Source organism: Clinocottus analis, unplaced genomic scaffold (assembly GCF_023055335.1).
Source record: "Clinocottus analis isolate CAN_PGR_092001 unplaced genomic scaffold, fCliAna1.0.p SCAF_13, whole genome shotgun sequence".
Taxonomy (NCBI): Eukaryota; Metazoa; Chordata; class Actinopteri; order Perciformes; family Cottidae; genus Clinocottus; species Clinocottus analis.
The window spans coordinates 16,385,238-16,411,500 of NW_027175854.1; the positions used below are offsets into that span (position 1 = coordinate 16,385,238).

At 46.1% G+C, this 26,263-nt stretch overlaps 1 protein-coding gene across 2 annotated transcripts in view; it reads left to right on the plus strand.

The window, feature by feature from the left end:
- Positions 1-26,263, plus strand: part of si:dkey-34e4.1 (carboxyl-terminal PDZ ligand of neuronal nitric oxide synthase protein) — a 36,334-nt gene that overhangs the window by 8,258 nt on the left and 1,813 nt on the right. The window contains exons 3-11 of one of the 2 annotated variants that reach the window (XM_068573354.1): positions 10,496-10,588; positions 10,695-10,753; positions 12,161-12,269; positions 12,922-13,063; positions 13,272-13,444; positions 15,829-15,990; positions 17,278-17,467; positions 19,087-19,399; positions 24,368-24,483. In XM_068573354.1, the coding sequence (XP_068429455.1) occupies positions 10,496-10,588; positions 10,695-10,753; positions 12,161-12,269; positions 12,922-13,063; positions 13,272-13,444; positions 15,829-15,990; positions 17,278-17,467; positions 19,087-19,399; positions 24,368-24,407 (1,281 nt within the window). In that variant the 3' untranslated portion in view covers positions 24,408-24,483. Of the gene's footprint in view, positions 1-10,495; positions 10,589-10,694; positions 10,754-12,160; positions 12,270-12,921; positions 13,064-13,271; positions 13,445-15,828; positions 15,991-17,277; positions 17,468-19,086; positions 19,400-24,367; positions 24,484-26,263 lie in introns of those variants that run through there. The other variant, XM_068573353.1, reaches the window with a different exon arrangement.

Here is a 26,263-nt window from a genome sequence, read left to right on the forward strand (position 1 = left end):
AAGCTCTCGCGACCGACTTCTGCCGTCAACGCCCACATTAACCTACCGATCCATACTTTTTACAGTTATGAAATACTCTCCATCAAGCAATATTACCTTCTTCACACTGATTTTCAAGCTGAATTCTGGCCTTCGGAGCGACTGAATTGGTCGAAACGTCTGACTTTTGCCCAATTGACATCCGGCGTCTTTGAGGTGCACGGGTATGATGTAACGGTTGCTTATTTGAAATATCAGGGAGGGAAATTAATATAAACATGTTGATATTTAAAAGAGGCTGGATAAGAGACATCTTTTTTAGTTGTGAGCAGTCATGTTTAGTGGTTTAGTGAAATGTTCTGGACTGCAGTGTCAACAGATGTGAACTTTCTCATGTGAAGGAATGAAATGTGGTTTGATATGTCGTCAGTGGACCTGTTTTGCGTCTGTTCCTTGAACGAGAGGCGCGTAAAGTGGCTGCTAAGACAAGAAAATGTGACTATATGGGAAGGTTTCTGAGCATTTCTTTTGTCTCTTGGCTCACGGCGGACTGGAAACCCGGAAACTCAATCTTAATTTTAAAAAAATGTAACGTTTGTCTGTTGCGTTTGTGGTTCACGGACGCTTCCATGAAGCCAGGACTAGCCCAGGGGATTGTGTTTTTGGGGCTTCAGTCCATTAGGGACGCGATGGTTGCGACCTGCTCTCCTCCAATTGGATAAACGATGCGAGCAAACCGCTGCCGCCGCTCGACCCGACGGACTCTAAACCCGCTTCAGCGCCGCCGTCCGCACAGCAACTAACAAGATAACGCTTTCTCTAAAGCGGCTGTCGCTCTGAATAACAACATCTCGCTCGCAGAGGACCACGACTCCGCCTGTGAAAATCTGTCCGCTCATTAATGTCATTACTGTCCGTCACAGAGGCGGCAGAGTTTAAAAAAAAAGAAATCAAAGCTGTATTTTCAGTTGTTGATCGTTGAGAAGAGGACTTCTGCTGCGCGACTCACTTCAGTGTTGTTCACATAACACACCGCTCTGCAGGGGAAGTTTGAGAGGCTGTTTTTTCTTCATTGTTATCTCCACATGCATCAACCTTTCAGGGCAGAACAACTGAATGGATAATGAGGGAGGAGACAGCTCATGAGCCGCTGAAGCATACGCTCCAGAGGCATTAGCATATTTCTGGAGCAGAATTTCCCAAACTCTCTGTACTTTTTCCTTCAGGTTTTCTTGTGCTTTGAATAATTTGATCCCACTTGAATTTCGTTATAATCTCTGTGACTGGTCCAGTGTCTCTCTCTCTGTAGTGAGTGTGTGTGTGTGTGTGTGTCATGATCAAACCAAGTCTTCTTATCTTTCTGCCCCGGTTGTCTCCGTCCTCCCGTCGCTCATCACCTCCATCCGGCACATCAAACAAGAGAAGGAGTGCGTCGTGACGTTCCTCCGACACTCGGCTGACCTTCTCTGACCTCTGTCACCGCACATCTGCAGGGTTTTGGGACATCTCTGAAGGGTCTTTTGGGGGCTAATATCGCACATATAGCACAGTGATCCTCTTGGTGAAAACACTTCTCCTCGTCCTTTTGATTCTGCACAAGAGACGTGTGCTTGTGATCCGTTTGATTGCCTCTTATCTGCTGCATTGCCTTTACTGATGGGGTTTCACAGACTCTGTGTTTTTTATACATCGTAGCGCGAGTTCACACCAACAAGTGCAGACGGCATTAAGTAGAGCGGAGCCGACTGCCATCAATCAGCACATTGCCCAACCTTCTGTCGTTGCCGGCGTTGCGAAGCTGTCTCTGTCCTCTCAGACTACGGATTTTAAGCTACTCATGACTGAGCTTCATGAAAGCTCTCTCACGCTATTAAAGCCTCTTCCAAAAGGCTTTTTTGGGCGGGGTACATGTTTACATGTAAGGAACAGATGGCGCCCCTGATTCACACCCCGACATGTGCCCCCCTGAAACAGGGTTAACATGCGGTTAATCGGGCAGTTGCATTTGGCCTCGAACCTCACATTGTTTCAATAAATGCTCCATCACCTACTTCCTTGTTTCCTCTTCATCATGTCGCTTCTTCTTCTTTCATCGTCCCTCTCCTTGTGTGACGGCAGACGTATACATCTTTAATTTATAAAGAAATATGTCCATATTATACCTTAAATCAATATGTTAACTTTGCACAGAAGTCACTCCGAGCACATTTCAGGTTTTCATTGATCTCTGTTCATGCACTGGGAGAATTAAATGGTTAATCCACCTATTTTTAAGATTGGGAGCCTATCTATTGCCTCTCAGCGGCTCTCAGCGTGACGCTGCGGTAGCTCAGACGCTGTGACTGTGTTTTTACAGTATATGGATGTAGATTGATGACGCCCCCCCCGCCCCTCCTCCTGCACCGGGTGCTAAAGGATTTAAGGGCCTGTGATCTGACGGCGTTGGTCCTGGTAATCCTATTACTCCGACTGCTGCTTAGCCAGACGACGGCATCGGAAAGAGACGTTTTCAGCATCTCTGCACATCGCCGCGGTCCCGCATTCATATGCAGCTATTCAGCATCCATCACCGGCCTCAGCTGGTGATGGAAACTCAGTAAAAACTTAATAAACTCAGTGTTGAGTTTAAAAGAAATGACTGAAGTGAACCCACCTTATGTATCGTACGTCAGCCTCGATCAGAAAACCTGTGATTCCACAAAGCCATTCAGATTTGGCTCCTCTTCCTATGTCACATGCAGACACATCAATATATGTCTATAATAAATACCTCATATCATACTACTTTTGCAAAGGTGCACCATGTTTCTCTCGCAAGCCAAGCAAAAAAGACTTGGGGGGGCTTGAAGAGACGGAGATCATGTGAAAAATTAAGTGTTTCTTAAAACATTAAAGCATTTAAACCTGACATTTAGCTTAATCTGTCCCCTTTAAGATTCACTAAACCGATCTACAGACCTTAAATGAATGCTTGTACACTTTTTTTTGAGTCCTGATCTTGTTTTGCCTTCATACTAAATCAATTAAGAAGTTCTGAAATCAGACATGTTCTTGAATTCCTGCTCCCACTTTAACAAACCCAGAATGTCTGGATATGCAGTCTGTACACAAGACGACTCCTACGTTACTGGAGCGTCCCTCCTCACTGTGGGTGCACTGGAAGTTTCCACATCACACTCGTGTGGGTTGCAAACTCGTCCACGATTGGCTCTCGAGCTGCTCGTGATGTCACAAAGTGTTGCTTGAACAAACACGTCTTCGGCTCAGATTTAAGATAATAGAGAAAGTTGAAAACAACCCTGTGGTGTCAAACTCTGCGTATCATTCTGCACAGTAAAGGTCAAACTATAGGGTCTTTAAAAAAAAACAACCTGTTGTTGTGATGCCAACGCCATGATGACAGAGCACACAGTAACACACAAAGAGGCTGGCGACCCCTCACCCCGATAAAGACAAGTCTTTGTGTGAGTGTAGATTTCAATCTGTCTTCTCTGCTCCTGAGCATACACGCCAGAGAGAGATATTAAAGTTTAACATGGGACATAATACCGTTTAACTGCACGGCAGGACCTCAGACGACTCATTTTCTTAGATTTGAGAGTCGCCTGTGATTCCTGATTTGCATTAAAAGGAGACGGCTCTCCGTCTCTTATTGTAATAACTTAGAAGAGGATTAGATTTGTCTGTGTCAGCCTGCCTGCAGGTGTAGCTCTGCTTAGTAAACCCTGTAAATAATAACCTTAAGAGTCTTGTGGATAGAGTGGACCCGTGGGTGCACCTTCCGCACCCATCTCTTTGACAGCGAGCGTTTGGCATGCACAAGTCGTTCCTTTTTGGATTTCCCATGTGACTAACACCCCCGAGTAGACACCGTCAGGGCGCTCTGCGGCCGGCCGTCCTTTCGCCGTTCCCGTCAGCGAGTTGCTCAGGCGTGGGGGGTTTTTCATTCTCACTGCCGCCGCTGGAGGAGCGCCGGCACCGGGGCTCGCCGCTCCTTCCTCAAGTGCAGTTGATGCCTCTCTCTCTAAAGGCACCGGAGGACTCATTCGCCACGTTTACTGTCTTAATCTGTGGCTTCTCTTCTTCGTCCTGACTGGATGTGATGAAGATCCATTAAGTCTAACCCCCCCGTGGTCTAATGTAACGGTCCTCCGCTGGCTCCGTCCAGACTGTATTAACGCCACGGCCTCGCGGGGATTGATCGCTCCCGCCTGTCGGCCCGCCATAAACACACTTGCAGCGTAAGTAATGAAAGTCATTTATCTAAAGAAGTCACCGCTGTAGCTCCCAGATGGAGCGGCGGTGCCAGCTGCGATGCGTAGAATAGCAAAGCTCTAAAAATCTAGAATAAACATTCTGGTGAGGGGGAGGAAAAAAAGGCCGTTCGGTTTAAACTGTTCCAAACTCGACTCCCAAGTTTATTTCACAATGAAAAGACGTTGCAGTGAATTCCAGTAACCCCGCTGTCATGGAGAAGCCCCCCACGGGACCGCGACCGACCGCCGCCGCTCGCTGGAGCGGATCCCAGGAGTCCAATCCTTAATCTGTGCACTCGGGCGGACGGAAAGCTATCTATCTCGCGCTTGTGTCTCTGCAAAAAAAAACACAAACTCCCGGGCCGCTCCCTCCGGTCTCGGCCAAGGTCGTCGCTCCGGCGGCGACCGTGGAGGTAATTGCTCCCTCATCGCTCCATCACTCCCCCCTGCTGACTCACGGTGAGGCGAGCCGCTTCACGCCGGTTTTGGCCTCCGCGGCGTCATGGGAGTCGAGAGGGAAACTACCCCTCAGCCAAAAGAGAGAGAGACAGGAGACGGGTTGAGCAGCGCTGATTAAAGCTCCGGGTCTTCGTTCAACTAACGGAAATAAACGTGCAAATTTCAAATTGTTTCACAGTACTTTTGATTTCCGGAAGACCTTTTTTTAAAATGTTAACCCCCCCCCCTCTCTCTCCTTCCCTCTTTTCCTCCCTAAGTTGCAGGCTGTTGGGCAGCTGTTGTGTTTCTCAGCTCCCAACAGTCGTCTCTTTGTGTACAGGACCGGGGACAAGAGGGAGAGAGAGAAAAAGCGGTGAAATTCCCTGGAACACCCCAAATCCTGGGAATTGTAATGAAAGGGTTGCTAGGTTGCGATCTATAGTGGTCTATTGTGGGCTCCTGTATGGATGCAGTGGTACTGCAGGCAGCATCAATGACCCCCAACGCACCCCCTGCATTCCTCTGCTTTTCAGCATCGAGGGAGGGGGAGTGGCGTGGCGGGGGTTGCCCATCATTTCTCACTGCATTCCTCCTCATTTAGTCTAAAAATACCCATAAATAGTTTGACGAAAGATAAAAAAACATCCTCGTCTTCAGCCAACTTTTTCTCTGAAGAGTTCTCCGAAGCCAGATTAAAGCATGAACCAAATAACGGTACCTGAAGGAATCGATGTGGCTTTCATGAAGAGGCTGCTGACGGGTAGTTTCAGTATCTGCAGAGCAACAGCTGCCACGAGATGACTGAGAGACCTGCGCTCCCTCCTGAAAAGAGACTCCTCGTCCCTCATGAAGACAAAATTAGATCTTAATCTCTATCTCTGGACCATGAGACATGTTTGTGTGAATTTTTCTCATCGGTCCAGGGCCCGAACTCGTCACCATACCTGTTGAATACGCTAAATAAGAGTTAAAAGATACTACTTTTCTGTAATACATGTATACCGAAGTGACCGATATCGATCTCCGCTGACTCTCGGCATTAAGACTTGATGATTTAAGGGTTAGTATTGTCTATATTGTGAGTATAAAGTGCTGGTAGGTGCATAAAATATCCTAGCTGGTTGTCTTTATGCTACGCAAAGGTAACTGTCGCATGGCTGTAGCTTCATATTCACTCTACAGACATGAGAAAGATATTAATCTCATCACCTGACTCCATCAGGAAGGCTCGTTTATTTCCAAAAAATGACTTTTTTCATTTAATGCGTACTTCTCCCCAATGCTCATATCATAGATTTTGTTTTCTGTGGTGGCTAATAGATGTTGACAGGATATATTAGCTATGTATTAGTTCCATTGTGCTGGCTCACTCAGAATATTGCTAATAAACAGTGAGCGGCCTCCCGGTCTCCTCTGGGTTTCATCACGCACCACCGGGACCTCAAACCCTCCTGAGAGGCCCCTCCCCCTCATCGTCCTCGTTGCGAGCACGCCACCGCATCGCCGCCGCCGCCTTTTTTTTTTATCTGACACTCTCATAATGGATTGCAGCGGAGCGCTGGCTCAAATTTGTTACGCTGTCTGGGGGAAGACGGATGAGTCTGACGGTGTAAACGCACACATCCGGGCGGAGAGAGATTCAGAGTAAACGCCCTCGCTCTCCTGTGCTTCTGCTGCAGCGCCGGAGGCCTCGTTTTCTTAAAGGTTTTAGGACACTTCTTTGAAGTCCGTGTACTTCACACGCCACGTTCAATCCACACGAGTCGTATCAGCTCATTAGTGTGTTATTCCTGAACGTCTCATCATACAGAAAGTTTCAGCAGATTGAAGTAAACGAAGCTCCTTTCTCAAGTACTTTCTTTTTCCAGATTTCTTTTTGGCGCGGGGCTTCGGGGGCCGCGTGTCATGAGCTTTTCAAGTGTTCGCTCCGCTGTTGATGACGAGAAAAACCACAACAATGCAAGAGCATTGAAGCCCTGAATATTTCAAAGCACTCGTCACTTAGGCAAAGAAAATATTAAAATTTCATCCTTTTTGAACGAAATTGCAAAATCCTCCATTTTGCTTCACCGGAATGCCGCCATGGCCTGTGAATTATGAATGTGTGTGTGTGTGTGTGTGTGTGTGTGTGTGAGAGAGTGCAAGAGTTTATATATGGTGACGCTTCAGCAGTATGAAGCACAGCATATGGATGCTTAACGTTACATACAGTTTTATGATAGATCCACTTACTAGTGTAAAGACACACACACACATACATACACACACACACACACACACACACACACACACACCTTGGACGCATCTCTTCCCTGGATATAATGATCATATAAGCTGGGCTGCAACTAACAATTACTTTTCTTCTATTTCTTCTTCTGTATTTTTGCAGACTTTTTTCCGTTGTCATGAGACAATAATGAACAAGAGTTAAAAGTGTCTGTGAAGTTCTTTTATAGACATTTTAAAATAGCTTTCTTACAGTCAATGTGTGTCAGGTTAGCAGAAAGCTAACACTGCACGCGTCAACAACAACATAACATACAGACTCGGGTAAAGTTTGAATCAACTGTACGAACTTACTGGAGAGAAGGTTGATAAAGTATAAAGATGTTTTTTTATAAATCTGATAACCTTTTACTTTTCTGCGAATGTCCTCATCTTATTAAACGCCCCAGAGCAAATATTGTAATCTCAATATCAGTAGATTCTGCACGAGGTTCATCAGCATATAAATGAAACTCTGCAGGTTTTTGGTTTCACATTTTCCTTTTCATCTCACCACCTCTTCCACTTCCCTTTGCAGCTCCTCCTCTCTCCAACGCTGGCTATTGCTTTCTTGGCCTCTTTGTGATGCGTTTCCTCCTCTCTCTCTCTCTCTCTCTCTCTCTCTCTCTCTCTCTCTCTCTCTCTCTCTCTCTCTCTCTCTCTCTCTCTCTCTCTCTCTCTCGCTCTCTCTCTTCCTGAACCTATTCTCCATTTAATCAGCTCTCTCAGGACTCTGTTCTGCATAATTAGAGACTGAAACTTTAATCACCATGGATCCAGGGCAGGGAGAGCCGGGCATTTCAAACAGACTCCAGCAGGAAATTAGCTTGAAAACGTAGGAATGGATGTGACAAAAAAAAACAACATGTTTTTTATTTGAAGTCCCAGCATTCGGTGAACAGAACCAAACTATTTCATAATCTTGTCTGCGAGGTCGTGACTTTTTCAACTAAATGTCCAACTAATTGTCCTGTGGCAGCGTTTGTGTAGCTGCAGGGAAAGGTCACCGCTGGCAGGGTCCTTACATAACAACTGTGTCCTCACCTCCTCTCCTGTCTCTTCACCTCCTCTCCTGTGTCCTCACCTCCTCTCCTGTCTCTTCACCTCCTCTTCTGTCTCCTCACCTCTTTTCCTGTCTCCTTCCCTTCTCACCTGTCTCCTCTCCTGTCTCCTCACCTCCTTTTCTGTATCGTCACCTCCTCCCCTGTCTCCTCCCCTCCTTTCCTGTCTCCTCACCTCCTCTGCTGTCTCCTCCTCTCCTCTCCTGTCTCCTCACCTCCTGTTCTGTCTCCTTACCTCCTCTCCTCACTCCTTACCTCCTCTCCTCACTCCTTACCTCCTCTCCTTCTGTCTCCTCAACTCCTTCCCTGACTCCTTACCTCCTCTCCTCTGTCTCCTCACCTTCTCTCTTCTCACCTCCTCTCCTTCTCTCTCCTCACCTCCTCTCCTTCTCTCTCCTCACCTCCTCTCCTTCTCTCTCCTCACCTCCACTCCTGTCTCCTCACTTCCTCTATTTCTCTCTTCTCACCTCCTCTCCTTCTCTCTCCTCACCTCCTCTCCTTCTCTCTCCTTACCTCCTCTCCTTCTCTCTCCTCACCTCCTCTCCTTCTCTCTCCTCTCCTTTTCTCTCCTCAGTTCCTCAAAAACAACTTTCCTATCGTGGTAAATGGCGACTCCAGAAAGCCGTTGGCTCGTACACTTGACCTTGTGCGGTCCCGCAGGCCTGCTAGCTTGCTAGCTAGCTTGCTTGCTAGTTTGCTAGCTAGCGGGAGTTGAACCCAGCTTCGCGTTTTAAATAAGCGACGCTGATTCCAGTCGACAGGCCAGACTCGCTGACGTCCTCAGCCGACAGCGCGGCGGCAGCTGACGAGGCGCAGACGCGCCGCTCGCTGCACAAACACAGCTGCTGCTGCTGCACCGCTCAGCAAACATCCCGGGCCTTTCTGCTCAAATGTTGTTTAATTTAAGCTCCTCGCAGTCTTTGTTTAGCGCCCCTGCGAAGCAGAGACACGTGATCATTTCTTGTCACTTTATATTTAGAACAACTCACCGGCGCCCGTGGCAGGTCCTCCAGAACGGCACCGGAGTATTTCAGAGGATTAACGAAGTAAAAGTGCCAACTTTTTTAACGCCGTTAGCCACAATCAGTCCGAATACACCTGCACCGGGTCTGTTGACCTATTGGATGTTGCTTCTCATTGCAGTCAAGGTGAAGCGAGGCCATCCATCTCCGTTATTCAAGTGCCCTTCCTCTTCTGTCTGGCGTCAGAGCGCCTGCATGCAAGTTTCTTTATTTTTTGTTCCAGGAGACTCGGCTATTCAACAGACTTTCATCAGCGCTCCCATTGTGAGCTGCCAAGCTAATAAAGACGTGAACGTAAAGTTCACCGCCAATCAAGTTTTAATGCTGACAGATTGTTCCCAATGATGCCCCTTGATTCTGTCAGCGTGCCAAATGTGCAGCGGGGATACAAACAGCGACTGTAACGAGGAAAAACTGAGAGTTATTTATACAGAACATCGCAGCAACAAGAGCTTTACGCAAAAACATCAAAACACACAGCGACAACGAAAAACACGTCATGCAAATACAATTTTAAAAAGTGTTGTTCAAGAGAATATCGAATAAAATCCAATAAGATTAGTACGGAAAAGAGCTGAACCTTTTGGAAACCGTGCGAAAATCCTCCTGTGCTAATTTTAAGTCCCAGCATGCCCCATTCAGACAATCTTTTGGCATAAAATACATAATTTTTCCATTTTTCAACCGAACAACACCGTTTCTTGACTGAAACTTCTTCCTAACAGGCCAAAACTTTGTTTTATTGTGATTTTTGTTGCAGATTCTGATTCTTTAGGTCCTAATCTTTCCAAAAAGGTGTCTTATTGACGCTCCACAAGGCTTTTTTGGGAAAGCTGGCTCATATCATGCTGGATGTTCATAGTTATTATCAAAATATCTTTTAAAAGTGATTTTTTGCAGATATAATTTTTTTTCCCAAGACTTTGCTGGACAAATACAAACAATAAACACAAGTATTGGAATTAATTTGGGGTTCCTGCGACGACTCAAACACAGGGGAAAAGAGGTCTGGAGACAAAATTGGTTCCACAGTTTTCAACGTGTTAGAGATTTATTAATAAAAGACAACAAACTGAAAAACCCTTCAGCGTTGCTTTCAGTCTCCGGCATTGAGATTTATTGCATTTTTCTGTCTTACATTACGATAATAAGCTCAATACATGTTTTTGTTTCTTTTGATGAATAAGTCATCTTGGGCTCTGGGAGCTTGTGATGGGCATGAAAAGTAAACAAAGCATTTGGCAGATTAATCCGTAATGAAAACAAACATTAGTGAAGCTAATGTTCTCCAAGCTCGTGACTGATGTGTTTGTATTAAATGATGTGTAATCTGCTGCAACTGAACCTCCGACATCAAACCAACAAAGCGTAATTTACCGTCACGCTGTGTATTTAAAACCGTGCGGCCCTGTTGAAATACTATTTAAACGTTGCACTACTGTTCCTAATGTCTCTTTTTGTCCGTCTCTAATAGTATGAATTCAAGGCCAAGAACATCAAGAAGAAGAAAGTGAGCATCGTGGTGTCCGTGGACGGCGTGAAGGTGCTGCTAAGGAAGAAGCAGAAGGTTAGTCACTCGTAATATACGACAATAAAACCATTTTCTGCTGGATTCTGAAATTAAACGGCCATTTTTTTCCCGCGTTGATCGCGATCGCCTGTGTCGTACGCAGAGGAAAGAATGGACGTGGGACGAGAGCAAGATGCTGATCATGCAGGATCCCATCTACAGGTCGGTCCACCGCTCCGTGTGTCGTATGTTCCTGCTGTGTGGAAAACAAATATTACATCTGGCCGCATGTTCCTGTTAGTTAATGAGTTACTGCAAGTAGCTGCAGATACTGCACACCGTCTCTCTGTGGAGGTGAAATCCTGCAGCTCGACCTGTGGAGATGAATCTCCGGCTCGCTTAATGTACTTCACCATGCAGGACTAATGTACGATGCTATATGTGCCAAATGCACTTACTTTAAGATAGCGTCATGAATAATCTATAGCTGCTGCTTGTACTTGGAGGAGCATGTGTTTTCCAGGATGTCATTTATTTTAACAGTGTATTCACAGTAAACTGGCGGTAAATCTGTACAGTTTGTTGTCACGAATCTTCTCAGCGTGTGAGGCCCAAAAGGAAACGCTCTAATTAGAGCCCCAGCATCCCTTTACCTCCCTCCGGTGACGTGGCGAAGGAGCCCGTCGACCAATCAGCGGCGAGCCCGCGGAGCCGTCAGTCACCGCTAAGCGACTCGCGGCAATTAAACCGTAAAAGTGTGAAAATAATACTGTCTGTCTGAGAGGATGAGGTGCGTTTCAGAATGGAAAGAGCAGGCAAAATAGGACAGGTACGGTTTCTAGTCGGGGGAACAATGAAACAAAACAAAAATCTTCTTCTTTTTTTAATTTTTTAAATCAATTATAGCTCGTAAGGCGACCTCCTCGTGCAAATGGAAATCTCCGAGATGGAGAGAAGTAGGCAGCCGCTTAAAAGTGTGTTAACCTCTCACCTCTAACCTGTGTGTGTGTGTGTGTGTGTGTGTGTGTGTGTGCGTGCGCGTGCGCGTGTGCGTGCGCTCGTTGTGTTTGTGCTCGCTGCTTGTGTCACCGTGGGGAAGCGTCGGCCGCTCTCACAGGGCCGAGGTCGTGATTTGGTCATAATTAGTTTGTCCGGTTCCCAATGGAGTCGTTTTATACCAGTGACGCTGCACTGTGTGTGTGTGTGTGTGTGTGTGTGTGTGTGTGTGTGTGTGTGTGTGTGTGTGTGTGTGTGTGTGTGTGTGTGTGTGTGTGTGAACCCAGTTTACTGCAGTGTGTTGCAACACACAGAGACGACAGTAGTGTAGTGACATTTATAGAAATAATGATACCTTTTAATTTCTTTTATATATTATACATATTGTGTAAATATATATTTATTTATATATTTTTTTGTATATATATATATTTATATAATTAATATTTTGATATATATATATATATATATATATATATATATATTTTTTTTTTTATATATATATTTGATATATTATACATATGTGATATTTACATTTATAGATATATTTATTTTTTATTTATTAATATATATTATATATATATATATATAATGTATAGATTATGTATTTAAATTTGGTGTCGTGTTTTCTAGGATTTTCTACGTGTCACATGACTCTCAGGACTTAAAGATCTTCAGCTACATCGCGAGAGACGGTTCCAATAATTCCTTCCGATGCAACGTGTTCAAGTCCAAGAAGACGGTACACAGACACACACACACACACACACACACAGCTGATTACACTTTTCTTGGCAACAGGCTGCGCGCCAACCGCGGTTTAAATAGCTGAAAACAGAAGTGACGGTCGGAGCATCATGGAGGGAGAAGAGATGTGTCAGTCGGCCTTGAAGTCATAATACATGTCTTTTTTATTTCCTCACTTATTCCTCTCTCCTCAATCTGCTGCTGCCATTGCTCCTGGATTTAAATTCAGGAAGTCTCTGTGCAACAATCGTGTGTGTCTCTCTCCTTGTGACTGAAGGTTATTGGTATTCTACGGCTTTTGGATTTATATATTCGATTCACGAATTAATTTCCTGATTATGTCAGCTGAGTAAATCAAATTTAGTTTGAAGTTTTATTTTATTTCCGGTGGCTAAATTAATTTCCTTTGCCTTTTTTTTTTTTTTTTTTAAAGACCTGCAGCCTGCGGTGAATACAGAGCAGCTGGAATACGATTTTACAACTGCATGTTTCAGACGAGTATCTCCTTTTGACTCGAGTGTTCGTGTCTTCAGTGCACCCAACGAACACAACGAAGGGTTTCACTGATCCACTCCTGCTGGAGCAGACGGGATGGGAAAGAGTGTTTGGCGCTTGTCCTAAAAAAGACCTTTCTCTCTCTCCGACAGTCGCAGGCCATGCGCATCGTGCGCACGGTGGGTCAGGCCTTTGACGTGTGTCACAAGCTCAGCCTGCAGCATGCGGAGCAGGACGCAGACGGACAGGCGGACGGCGAGAGTGACAAGTCCACGGAGGAGTCCTGCAGCGACGGTGAGGACGACCTGTTGGACATTTAAAACAGAACTTGCAATATATTAAAATAAGGTATTTAAAGTGAGCGTTGCCACCTCTTTGGCGGCCAAACAGAGGTCTGCGTTACACTCAGCGGTTATTAGATCTTTTATTGCAACCGCGTCCCTGTTCGTTTGCTGTTCATCGCTTTTTACGTATCGCCCCTTTTCGTGTTTTCCCCTCACAGGTCGTAAGCTCACGGGGGCGGAGCAAGGCGAGGAAGAGGAGGACGGCAAACCCGGAGGAAGGCGAGGCGGAGAAGACCCTTCGGCCGGCTCGTCCCTCTGTGAAAAGGCGGTCAGCGAGATTCTGCAGAGTCTGGCCGAACTGAACGTGGTCAAACCCGGACAGACCATCATAGTAAGAGGCTGCCACACGCACACACACACACACACACACACACACACACACACACGCACAATGAATTGCTGCGGGCAAGAAGGTTATTATAAGCGCACTGGCGTAATATACTGCATTTGTCTACAGTTGCTCGGCAGTATAAATGCAAAAAGTCTGTCTTTTTTAATTTCACAGATGAATAATTGGATTTTTGTTTAATGTTTGAAAGCTTAATTGAACACTAAATTAAAGACACCTTTTGTGTTTCATCAATTTAAATTTTAATGACACTACAGTTGTGGCACAATTAGTTTTTTTTATACACTTTGTGAAGATTCAAGCTTATGAATTTGAATTTACTACGGTTGACTGACATCTGCAGGCCGGTACTCTGATGCCCCGCAGCACGTGAGCATTGATGCTATTTAATTTCCCCTCTTTCAATAAACCCACAGACCATTGGCTACGTACCATTAAAGCTTTTTGTCCCATTACTGCATTAAAGATGCACGAGCGGGACCCTTTGTTGTGCTGAGAAGCTGGCGAGCTCATTTCAGAAACACGACAACAGAGAGGAAACGGACACTGGTGTGCGTATTTTGTGAAGGAAGAAAAGAAACAATACTTATGTTCAGTAGTCAAATTTAAATAATTCAGCAGTTGGCAACACACACATTTAATCCAGAGAGCATTGGCAACATTTCCTGTGAAGTATTTGAGGGAAAAAGGAAGTACGGTGCCGTTGATTTGTCGCTCTTTCGAAAAAGAAGTTGCTAAGTGGGTCGAAAAAAGTCATTAAATCAACACCGACAGCTGGAATTGATGCGATATTATGAACTATTTTGATTTCACGTCACCCTTTAAGTGTTCCACAGTCTGTGTGTATTCATATTATGCATTTCACTTCTCGAGCCGTATCTTTCTTTCCTTCTTTTGCCACAGTCGTTAGACGCCTCGACCTCACGACAGTGAGATTTAAGGGCGGACTCACATGGCGAACGCCACAATCTCAGTTTGCGTTACAGTCGTGGTGAAGGTTCCCCCGTTATCACCGACACCAGGCGTGAGGCGGCGGCAGCGGCATCCACATCTAAACACAGAAAACCGTCTGTCACCATTCAAGAGTAAAATGAACCTCTGCTGCGAGTCATCGCGTCGGCCTCGGTGCCGTTTCCGACGCCGTCCTCCAGGCGCGGCGCTGCCAAAGGGCTCATTGAACTTGGGAAGTTCGCTCCAGTGCTTCGTCATCTCCTGCAGCACCTCGGCAGAGCGACGGGCTGCAGCTCTCCCAGACTAACCGCAGCTGGCAGCCGATACTGTCGACATGAAACAAACCTGGTCACGCTTGTGCGCGGCGGTAAAAGTCCAATCATTTTTTTTTGTTTGCCCGCGTTTGAGATTCAGCCGGCTTTTCAAACCCTCGCGGAGTCAGGAGCCGGCTATTATCTTTCTTTGACTGTCGCGGGATGAAAAGGTGCAAACATGCAGGCTTTGGTGTGTCATGACGCTTTCCTCTTTGGGATTTGTTGCACACTGAGTGTTGGAGACACGGCGGTTTTCATGCTGCTGAAAGAGAGCGAGAGTTGGATATAGAGAGAGAAAGAGAGAGAGAGAGGGACCTGAATATTCCTGCTGGCTGTGAAAGGGGGGACACTTAATCCCCCTATTTAAAAAAAAAAAAAAAAACCCCAGTCTGTTTCGTTTGATTTCTGAGAAACGCCACCGTAATCCCGTTGAGGGGTTCATGAACATCTGCTCCATGGAGATAAGAAGAAGAGCGGGATGGAGGGAAGAAGGGCGAGCGATCAGGATAACAGAATGAGGAAAAAAAGCCCAGAAGATACAGAATACACAAGAAGCTGCTTGTGTTGGGGATCGCAAACTGGCAACACGAGATTGGATAACAAGGGGTTTTTTTTTTTGTTAAATAAAGACACCATTTCTTAAACTGCTTTTTTCTGATGAAAAACATGGTTCTAAAAAGTGATGCTACATTATTCTGTTCATCAATCCGCTGTCAATCAAATCCTGATCAAACCACGAGGGGCTTTAATCTGCTCATTAGCTTGTTTAATTGTTTTCTCTATTATTTTTGTGATAATTTAACAATCTCAATAATTTGCTCCGTCCTGTGTGCGGTTCATTCATGTTTGATTGACAGCCAAACAAACCCATGGTATTTTAGGGAAACTAATGATATACTGAGGTAGAGGTCTCAAACAGAAACCTCAATGCAGTACTTTGCAGTGTGCTACGTCGCCCTCTAGTGGTGGGATGTAGGCGTTACAATACACTGCGGTTGCAAAGTATGCAGTTCCAGACTTATGTTGCATGTTTGAAATACTTAGACACACTTACACACCAAATTCATGTTTGTGCTCTTCTCTGTCTGCGTCTGTGCTCAGGACTTTGACCGGAAGTCCCTGTTCACCGTGACGTCCCGCGGCGTAACTCCCAGCAGCCCTTGCTCCCGCTCGCTCACCCCGCTGGCGTCGCAGCACTACCTGCAGCTGCTCCAGCAGCAGCTGCAGCAGCAGCAGCAGCACACGCAGGTGGCCGTCGCTCAGGTAAGAAACGCACCTTGGAAAAAAATTCAAAATGTCCATCGCAACTTCCCCCTAAAGCCCAAACTGATGCCTTCAAACGTCTCGTTTGCTTCGAGCAAAAGCCCGGAGCATGAAGATATTTAATTTCCTTTCGATGTGCGGCAAAGAAAAGCAGTAAACCCAACATATTTATCACTATATTTGATTAAAAAAATGACTGAAACAACTCATTGATTACCAGTTAATTGTTTCAGCTTCACTCGTATTGACTCCTCTATAAACACACACACACTTCGATGCCACTCGTTCAGTGCTTTCAATATTCACGTTGACATTTCTCATGCAGCCTTTTGCCCTTTGATGATAATCGTCCATTGATTTCGAATCAATAGTTCCTCTTCAGGGGAACCCGATAATCAATATGGAATAGATTAAAACATGAGGCTCAACTGTTTCCTGTTAAACGCCAGTTTACATCGACTCTGTCTTCTATTTTAAGTCTCAAGTAGCTAAACGCAACCGATTGACTCCTGTTTTGAATCAGTTCACGTGAATTAATTATTAACCTTTATTTAGCTAATGCAGTGACTGATGAAAGCTTGTCTCTTATTTGTTTCAGTCAGCTTGTGATCTGGGGAACTAGACTTGTTTTTTGTCATTAGAGCCACACACACACACACATAGACTTGTTTGTGTTGCAGTTTTGTCAGGATATTGACATTTATCCCACCAATACCTCCCAAAGATGCACGACATTCAATGTGCTTGAGGCTAATCCGCGTTCCAGTAAACCTGCGTGAGCCTCGTCACCGCGTCGTCTCTGCGTACCGGCGTCTCTACTGCCCCCGCTCTCCCACTAGGGGGCAGCACCGACTCGCTGATGGAAGGACGGTCGGGTGCAGCGTGGTTGAACACAAGCGGCGTGCGTCCGAATAGATTCTTCCAGCCTCCTTTTTGTGTGGCGTCGTCTGAGGGAACTGCAGCGCAAATGCATATTTACTTAGTATTTTGTGTCGGATCCCGGCTCATTTCACTGCCGCGGCAAAAATGGACCCCCGCGAGTTAATGATCGACCCAAATAGCCGTCCCATCATTACCTTCAGATACAGTCCTCGGATTATAGAGCAGGGTTGTATATCCACTTCCATCCCTGTGATATTATAGATAGAACAACAAGAGATGTGGGTCAAGTGGGAGGTGAGTGAAATTGAGGCATTAGACAGTAAAAAATGTACTGGATAATGCATCTAGGGTTGTTTTTTTTCCTCTTTATGAATCAAAATCTACGCGCCTCGGCCTCCACCACAGGTGCAGCTGTTGAAGGATCAGATGGCGGCGGAGACCGCGGCCCGCCTGGAGGCTCAGGCCCGCGTCCACCAGCTGCTGCTGCAGAACAGGGACCTGCTGCAGCACCTGGCGCTGCTGGTGCAGCAGCTCAAGGAGCTGGAGGCCCGCGCCCCGAAAACACAAGCTGGGCAGCCGCAAGCTAATGGACACGGTGAGTGACGGCTGGGAGAGCAGTGTAATCCCTCAGATTAGCTCCCGCCAGGTCAGGTTCCCCCCCCTCTCTCCTTCTTCTTGCGCTGCAGTCCTTTGTCACTGCTCGCTTCTCCAGGTGCTGGTGTAGTCAGTCGTGACCTCGTTGGCTTCCTGCCCGCCCGCAGACATCCGGACAGCTCGTTGTGTGTCCGGTTTTATTTGAATGTTGAAGACGTCTTGATTGCAGGATGAAAGAAGGCACTCGTGACCCGTTAATGAGGAATGAAAAGCCCGAGTTAATGTTGGAGGAGGAAGAGGAAGGAAGGGAGAAGAGGGAGGAAGGAAAGAAGGAAGAAGAGGAAAGAAGGAAGGAGGAGTAAAGAGGAAGGAAGAAGGAAAATGAGGAGGGAAGGAGAAAGAAGAAAAAGGAAGTTCATTTTATGAAAGCATCTTTCAATTTTAAGAGTTTTATTTCAAGGCAAAGACAGTAAATCTCATGGCAATCCATCATGTGTATTTTTTATTTATAAATATTTCAGTCAGTAATCGCCTAACGAGCAACAAAAACATCCCTTTGCCACTTTCATGGTACAATTGAATTCCATCCAGTCCAACAAATGAGCACAGAGAGGATTCTGCAGGATAACACTGCTTGTTGACACTGTTAGTGAGGTGTTACTTCACTATATGTTTATTCCTCAGGTTGTAGTTAGTGGTGTTGTTGCACCAGACTGCAGAACATTGAAATGTGTTTTTAATATTCCTCCCACCTTACGTTTGCAATGTTGTTTTGGGCAAAACATTAGAAACCAGGTCAACAACTCTGCTGCAGAGTGCATCCACAATAAGACACATAAAGATGAATCAATACCTCTCTCACTGCGATGATCACAACTATTAGCTTTGTGAAGGTGGAATGCATGAGCCGTGTACTTAATACGCATCATAATACCCGTTTTATAATGTACATCAAAGAAAATGTGTCCGAATGGACACTTAAAAAATCATTTATTGAGATTTTACTCTAATTCAAATCAGCACTCTGCGTAACACAACGCGTGTAAACAACTCTTACACACAATGAGCACCTCTACGCTAAACAAAAAGCAGCTTACATCATCACAAAGGCTTTAAAAACACATTTTGTCCGCATTATCTCACACTTACGGTAGGAGTTAGTTATTTTTGTTGCGCTAACAAACCTTATTTTGGTGCACGCACACACATAAACACACATTGACACACACACACGTTGTCCCAAAGGAGGATTTTTGGAGGAAAAGATGTATTTACAGGAGCTGAAAGAACGGTCAGTCTTGCCAATATAATAAACAACACACACATTGTGGGCAGAGTGTGTGTGTTTACGTGTGAGTCATCTTTGTATGCGGTGAACGTGTTTTTACTTGTGTGTTCTTAGTGTGTCCTTTTTTTTCTTTTTTTTTTTTTTAAACGACACCTCCGTGTTTCACGCTTGCATTAATCACGTTAGTCCCTCTGATGGAAAATGCTAATCTCAGCCGCGGCGGCGCTAAGTGCTTCCCACTGGCGCGGCGCCAACGCCTCCATCCCGAGATGAGGCATCTTCAGAAGAAACGTGAAAACGTGACATGTTTTGTCTTTTCTTCTCCCTCCCAGGCGGCTCTGTGACGAAGGCGCTGTCCCTGAGTCTGAAGAACCACTACAGCCAGACCCTGGACCAGCTCATCACCTCCACGCCAACATGGCCGCTCCAACCCTCCTCCCCGTTCTCCCCGCCCGGCGGCGGCGTGGACTACGCCGAGTCCTACCTGAACCTGCTCAACCTGGAGAACGGCGGCGAACCGGCTCCTCCGGTCAACGGGGAACTGGACCCGTTCATCAGGGCCAACGGGGCCGCGGGCGCCAAAGAGAGCTCGTCCAATGAGATCGTCCCGTTCACGTCGAGGAACTCGGCCAACGTGGAGGACAAGTAAGACGAGCGTCCTTGTGTTTGTTATGCGTTAGCTTTTTGCTCTTCTCCTGCCGAGATGTTTCTTGAAGAACCTCCCGTTCCGCTGAAGGGTTCTCAGGTGGTTCTCTGGAGGTCTTGTTACTGGCAGCTCGTAGTGGAACCAAAACATTTAGCCATGAAGCCGTCATACATCGATGTTGGGAAATACATTCATTCACTTTTTGGCAGCGAGAACTCGTGGAGAACCGTGCCGATGAGAACCGTGTCCATGGGAATTGTCTTTGAGAACTGTGTCTATGAGAATAAAGTCGATTAGAACCCTGTCGAAAGAGAACCCTGTTTAAAGAGAACCGTGTCTAAAGAGAACCCTGTTTAAAAAGAACCGTGTCAGTGAGAACCCTGTCTAAAGAGAACCGTGTCAGTGAGAACCGTGTCAGTGAGAACCGTGTCAGTGAGAACCCTGTCTAAAGAGAACCCTGTCTAAAGAGAACCGTGTCAGTGAGAACCCTGTCTAAAGAGAACACTGTCTAAAGAGAACCGTGTCAGTGAGAACCCTGTCTAAAGAGAACACTGTCTAAAGAGAACACTGTCTAAAGAGAACCCTGTCTAAAGAGAACCCTGTCTAAAGAGAACCGTGTCAGTGAGAACCCTGTCTAAAGAGAACCCTGTCTAAAGAGAACCCTGTCTAAAGAGAAGCGTGTCAGTGAGAACCCTGTCTATAGAGAACCCTGTCTAAAAAGAACCGTGTCAGTGAGAACCCTGTCTAAAGAGAACCCTGTCTAAAGAGAACCCTGTCTAAAGAGAACCCTGTCTAAAGAGAACCCTGTCTAAAGAGAACCCTGTCTCAAGACAACCGTGTCAGTGAGAACCCTGTCTATAGAGAACCAGGTTGATGAAAACATTGTAAATGAGAACCATTACAGCGATGTCCATGAGAACCGTCTCTCTCTATCTATACATTTATTTATTTTTATATATATATATATATATATATATATATATATATATATATATATATATATATATATATATAAAGCAGACATTTCCGAAATTGTCGGACGTTCCTCCGCATTGTTCTCGTGGTTCCAGTCAGTTTATGTCAGAGGCAGCGACACACAAAGCCGGTAGCTTTTAGCGTTATTAGTGGAGAACCGCTCAACTCAGCAGAAAGCGGCCCGCGGCTAATGAAAGTGTGACTGTAATCAGGGGATTACAACACGCAGGCAGGGAACGGGGAACCGGGAATGGGGAACCGGGGTCGGGGGGTTGTGCAAACAAAGACAGGGATCAGGTCTGAGGTTGAAAGAAAGAATCAGGGAAGAAGCTCGTGAGGAAGAAAGAATGAGCTTCAAGAGAAACAAGGAACCTCGTCAGCGCGGAGCTCTGTGTTTCTGTTTCATCATAACTCATTTTGAAGAAGCCGCTCAGACGTGCGGCGAGAGATTAGAGGCAGTGAATGGATTTGTGATGAATGTGTTGTGTCGTTCAGGGATGTTTGTGTTTCGCTGCTTTCCCCCCCCCGACTGTACTGTACTTTTCTTTTTTTTTTTGACGTAACGTCTGAACACACGAGCAGACGTTACCTCGAACGCTCGTGTGGAGCCGCGGCATCTAATTACTTTTTGATGAGCTTTTAATCTCCTTAAAGCCGTGACAAAAGAGCAGCGACGGGTTAAAAAAAAATTAAAAAACAGTCACTACATTAGATCGAGCAGAGCTAACTCCTTCGGTCCTTTTCCTTCCTCCCTCCCTCTTTCTCTCTCTCATCTTCACACTTAATTAGTTCCTCTCTTTTGCGTCTTCTCTGTCTCTCTTTCTAAAAGTCTCCGGGGGGAGCGCCTTAAAGTTGATTCCAAAACAGATGAGGAGGAAATTAAGTCGTCGGAAATGGCGGTGGAGTGTGTGTTTGGCGCACTCATGGATGTTGTAATGTTGTGCGTCTGCTTTGTGTGTGTGTGTGTGAGGCAGCAGCAGCTTAGCTCCCGACAGCCAGACTCTCATCCTGTGGTTTCCTGCAGCACTGACTCTCGGCCAACCCCGGCTCTCTCATCCCTTCAATACCTGAAACTCTACCCGAATGTCAGATTATTTCCACCCCCCCACCCTCTTTTTCATGAGATTCGGGGAGGAAATGGGAACTCCAGGTCTCTTCCAAAGAGAGGCCTCTTGTTGCCGTACATTTCCATCAGAACATCGGTTCACCTGGGTGTGTGTTGTGTGTTGTGTGCCAGGCCAAACCCCCTTCTTTCTTTATGTGTGTTGTCATGAAAGTGTTGTCTGCCACATCTTCTACGTTGTGTCCCGGCGGCTTAAAGAGAGCTTCAGTCACTTTAGAGATGCACCAACGGGGCGTTTTATGCTCTGAAGTGGCTCTCTCCTCCTTTATTGGCCATCCTCTCTCCTGAGTGACGTCATCTTTCTGTAAACAGCCGTCATAAAACTTTATACTGGGTTTACTCACAAACGGCATATAAAAAAATAATAAAAGTCAGGTTATTACGGCACAAAATACTGGACAGAGAAATGGGCAGCTTAGTTTATGATGTGACCTTTTCGGTGTTTTTCTGCTCGTGTAAGTCCAACTTTATATCTCTTAATCTCACTAAATCATGGACACAACGAGGCAGAATGAGTGAGGGGGGGAATGGAAACTTTAGCTCCATTGTGTTGTTTAGCTTTCCCCCATTAAACTCCTTTTGCGTTACTTTTTGGCAAAGCCGGCCTTCCCCCTCCCCCTCCACCGCACGGCACATTTTATTGCTTCCATTTGCTCGTGTTTTCTGCATTTCCCCCAGCGGATCCGTGTTTACAGCCCGAGTGGCCGTATTTTATGTCCTCCGAACTGGCAGAGAGACACTCCTCTGACCGCCTCGCCTCCTCCTCTTCCTCCCTCCCTTCCACCCCAGACTGAGCTGCTCATGCAGGGTTATTGCCCCCTCCCCCTCCTCATATGATCAGTGCAACTTGGCTTTAAATCACCGGCATTATCGACCGGCACGGACCCACAACATGCATGTGCTCTGCAGCTGGCCCACTGACTCCAGCGCTGTACCAACGCAACATCTCACCATGCGAGTGAGTCACGCTTTACACAACAAACACAGAACATTCAACGTAGGATCAAAACAGGATGTAATCATAGACTTAAAGCGCAGCTTGTGGGCACAGCATTGCACCACCAAACACACGAACAAGTTGGCCGCCAGGATAGTTTTTAGCGGATATTTAGGAACAAAACAATTTTTTAAGCGACAATTTGACGGACAATTTTCAAATCCTGACCTGACGATGGCGCTAGAGGAACAAATCTAAAAGGCCAAACCACACACGTCCCCCTTCATGCTGCTGCTGCTGCTGGATCACCAAAGTTAGCCTGGCGGAAAACAAAAATATATTTTCAATATATTCAGCCAACGTTGGCGCTAAAAGCAGCCGCATGCCCACACGGAGGGAGAGGAAACGCATATGGTGACCGGCGTCCATCAACACCCAAGTATATATCCTTCAGTGAGTCATGCCTTCCCCTTGGCATGATGGTATGGACTGCTCTCTCTTCCTCTGACAGTACAGTATGTTGCATAATCTCATTTCCCCCGAGCTATCCGGTGATCTTCTTCCTCCCCCTCCATCCTCTTCTGTTTTCCCTCTTCACCGTGAGCATCATCTCCTGCGTGTCGCGAGCTTCGCCGGCCAGTAATTTAATTGATTTGCAACACGTTAGGGGGAGCGGGAGGGAGGGGGGGGGGGGGGGGGTGATGATGTTTCCAGGCGTTTTGGACGGAGCTGGTTCCACCAGGTGGATGTACACACGTTGTTGTTGTTGTTGTTCAGTGTCGTGCTGTACCGCCAGTGTGATCAGATTCATGACAGCTGGTGCAGACGCTCACGTTCGTCCTCCCATCTTGCTGGAACGTCCCACGCAGACGTCTCTCTCGCTCTCCCGTGGGTGCTGGGTGCTGGGTGCAAAAGGCCCGGTGCCCTTTGTAGACCTCCTGCTGGTTCTTTTCCGTCTCAAAGGCCGAACGCTAAATGATTTGTAACTGCTAACCTTCTGTCCAGAGACACAGCTGAAGAGGAAGATATCGATTCCTGTTCATTTGCCTCCACTTGTTGATCCGCAGAGCTCGTTTTCTTCTATTTTTTAAATGAGTGTTTTCGCACTATCCTCCTGATTGCCTGCTTGATTTATGTTTATTGAATGGTGAATTAAATCTGCACGCTGTGCTTATGAGTGGTATGTTTTGCAGACACAGCGGGGGGGTCGATTCCATTTCTAAACACCGTTGCTGCATTGGTCTCTACATTGATTTTGATGTAACACTTAGGAAGTCTTGGCAATGAGACACAAAATATGAATCCTTTAACGCCGGTATGTTTTTCATCCTCGTACAAAACACCCTGCTCTGACATTTTCCCAAACAAAAGACGTCTTGACATTGATCTCTCGCCTCACAGACTGCCGCCGTGTTGCGTTCAATACAGCGTAAAAGTACAGTTACTTGCAAAGTTCGGTAACGCAACACAGTGAACGTCAGCTTGTCGTCAGAGAGGAGATTGTTCTCAATTGATGGAACAGCTGGAGCACTTTCATGGCTGCTTTGGGCGTGAAACTCTCTCAGCTGAGTCATCAGCACAACAGACAATTGAAATATATTGTCCTTGATGAAAAGGAGTACAGACTGTGAGGTGAGAAGTTATGACTCCCAAAGATGCCCTTTTTATAATTTAATAAACCTCCACATAGCCGTCTTGTTTGGTTCAGGCGATACAATTATAACACAGTTTGAAGCTTAAGATGATTCTGGGTTCATTTAAGACGATGAAGGCGAAGCATTTTTGAATTTCCATTCCATGACAAATGCAGCAAAGGCTCATGGGTATCGTAGTCTTAAAGCATCCAGTTGTTGACACCCTGCACATTGTGGCTTTTCCCGTGCACGGCTCCCTGATCCTCTGTCGTCTAACTGTCGCCTCTCTTTGGTACAGGTGCGAGGACCCTCTCCTGCTCTTCCTCTTCCTCCTCTAACCGTCCCTCATTCCCCCCCTCCAGTCCGCCCAAAACCAACCGACCCGACTCCCCCCGAATAACACCCGACAAGCAGGCCCGTCTGCCTGAAACCCCGCCACTCATTCGCTCCATCGTCCCTCTCATGGTTTGCTGCACCAGCCTGCCTCTCCCCACTAGGAGCCCGCTGCCACTGAGCCCTAAGCCCTCTTCCTCCTCTTCCTCCTCCTCTTCTCCTCTCTGCCCTTTCTCCTCCCTCCATATGTGAGTATTACTCATGACTACCAGCATGTGGAACCCGTGTCTGTGGCACTCGCATGGTATCGGGCATGTCGGTGGGTGTTTGCTGGCTCGTGTTCACCAGCGATTCTCTCCGCGTCCTAATAACCTCCGTTTGCATCGAAGGGGGATCGGAGAGCCACGCATTTCACATGCACGCGAGCACTGTGTGTGTTTTATAGCCTTTGAGGGGCTTTTTGTTTTGGTTCTCGCGCCAAATATAGGAGAAATGCTTCTTGTCGAGATTTGGTATTAACTTGTCGGCGAAGGTTTGACCCGAGCAGTGAAGCTGTCAGAGCAGAGGAAGAGCGGCTTCCTGATGCTCCCGTCTCACTCTCACCGCGGTAGCAGGAAGTTTGTTATATTCAAGTGCGTGTTTTGTGTTTGTGTGCATGTTTCCGCTTTGCAGAACGCTCCATCCACCAGGTGGAGGATGGAAGGAGCCTCAGGAGGATGGAGGGAGGAGAGTAAGGAAATAAATTAATGTCATTTTGTGGCAAATAAAAACAGAGAAAATAAGTAAATAAAAAGTTATTGGAAGCCGACATCGGATAAGAACAGACTTGTATTTAACAAACTAAGCATTGTGTGTTGATGTTGAAGTTACTCACCAAGTAATACTATTAATTCACTTATTACTTGTTTTAAAAAAAGTAATTAGTTAAGATGTTTTTACGTCGAATACTATTTATCATTATTCAAATTTCAACTGGGGGTCTAAAATATTTAACTGAGGGTTCAATGCATGAGTGTGCACGCTGGATTATTAACTAATATAATTGCAGATCTTTTATAATTGTAATACCTCACACTGCGTGTTCCTGGGCAGAGTAATACTACTGCAATAATGCAGTACTGCCCAACACAAAAACGCACAATTAGATGCTTTAAAACATAAAAACCAACGATTTCTCCCCATGATGGATAATCTGCTGTCTCACAAGTCCATTTCTACTCCACAATGGAATGAACAGAAACCGGTGGCGGCCTTAATGGCGTGAGACATTCCTCTCTCGCAGTAATATAAAGTATAAAAGCTGTCGTAGCCGCCTAATAATCTCCTTCACCCGCTTCAGTGAGTGCGACATCCCGCTGTAATGAGCCCTGGGGGCCAAAGCGCAGGTCCTTAGCTTGTGTTTCGGTCTCTTCACCAGTAAAGACCTGAGTTTAGCGTGAAAAATCACCTTTCTCCAGTCATGTAATTCCTCTAATGTTCATTTTACTTAAAGAAAATGAGCCTTCGCATTTAATCCCGACATCCGAAAAGTGCACACGTACGGTTTGAATTATTAAAGTGAATTTTATGTCGGTTCATCTTTCCTTGTTTGTCGTGTGTGTGTGAGGCAGAATTTCCCAAATTGAAGGGATTAGAGAGGCAGAGCTCGATGAACGGAGAGACATGGAGGGAGGAGGAGAAGACGGGGCAGAGAGGTGGAGAGAGAGAGAGAGGAAGAGAGGGAGAGGGGAGTGCTGAGTCAAAAGTTATGCTAATGAGACCAGCCGGCTCCTCGAAAAACAGCTGCAAATTCATCTCGGACACAAATAATCAAACCTCAAACCGGACTGTTTATCTTCATAAGCCCCCAAAAGAAAAGATC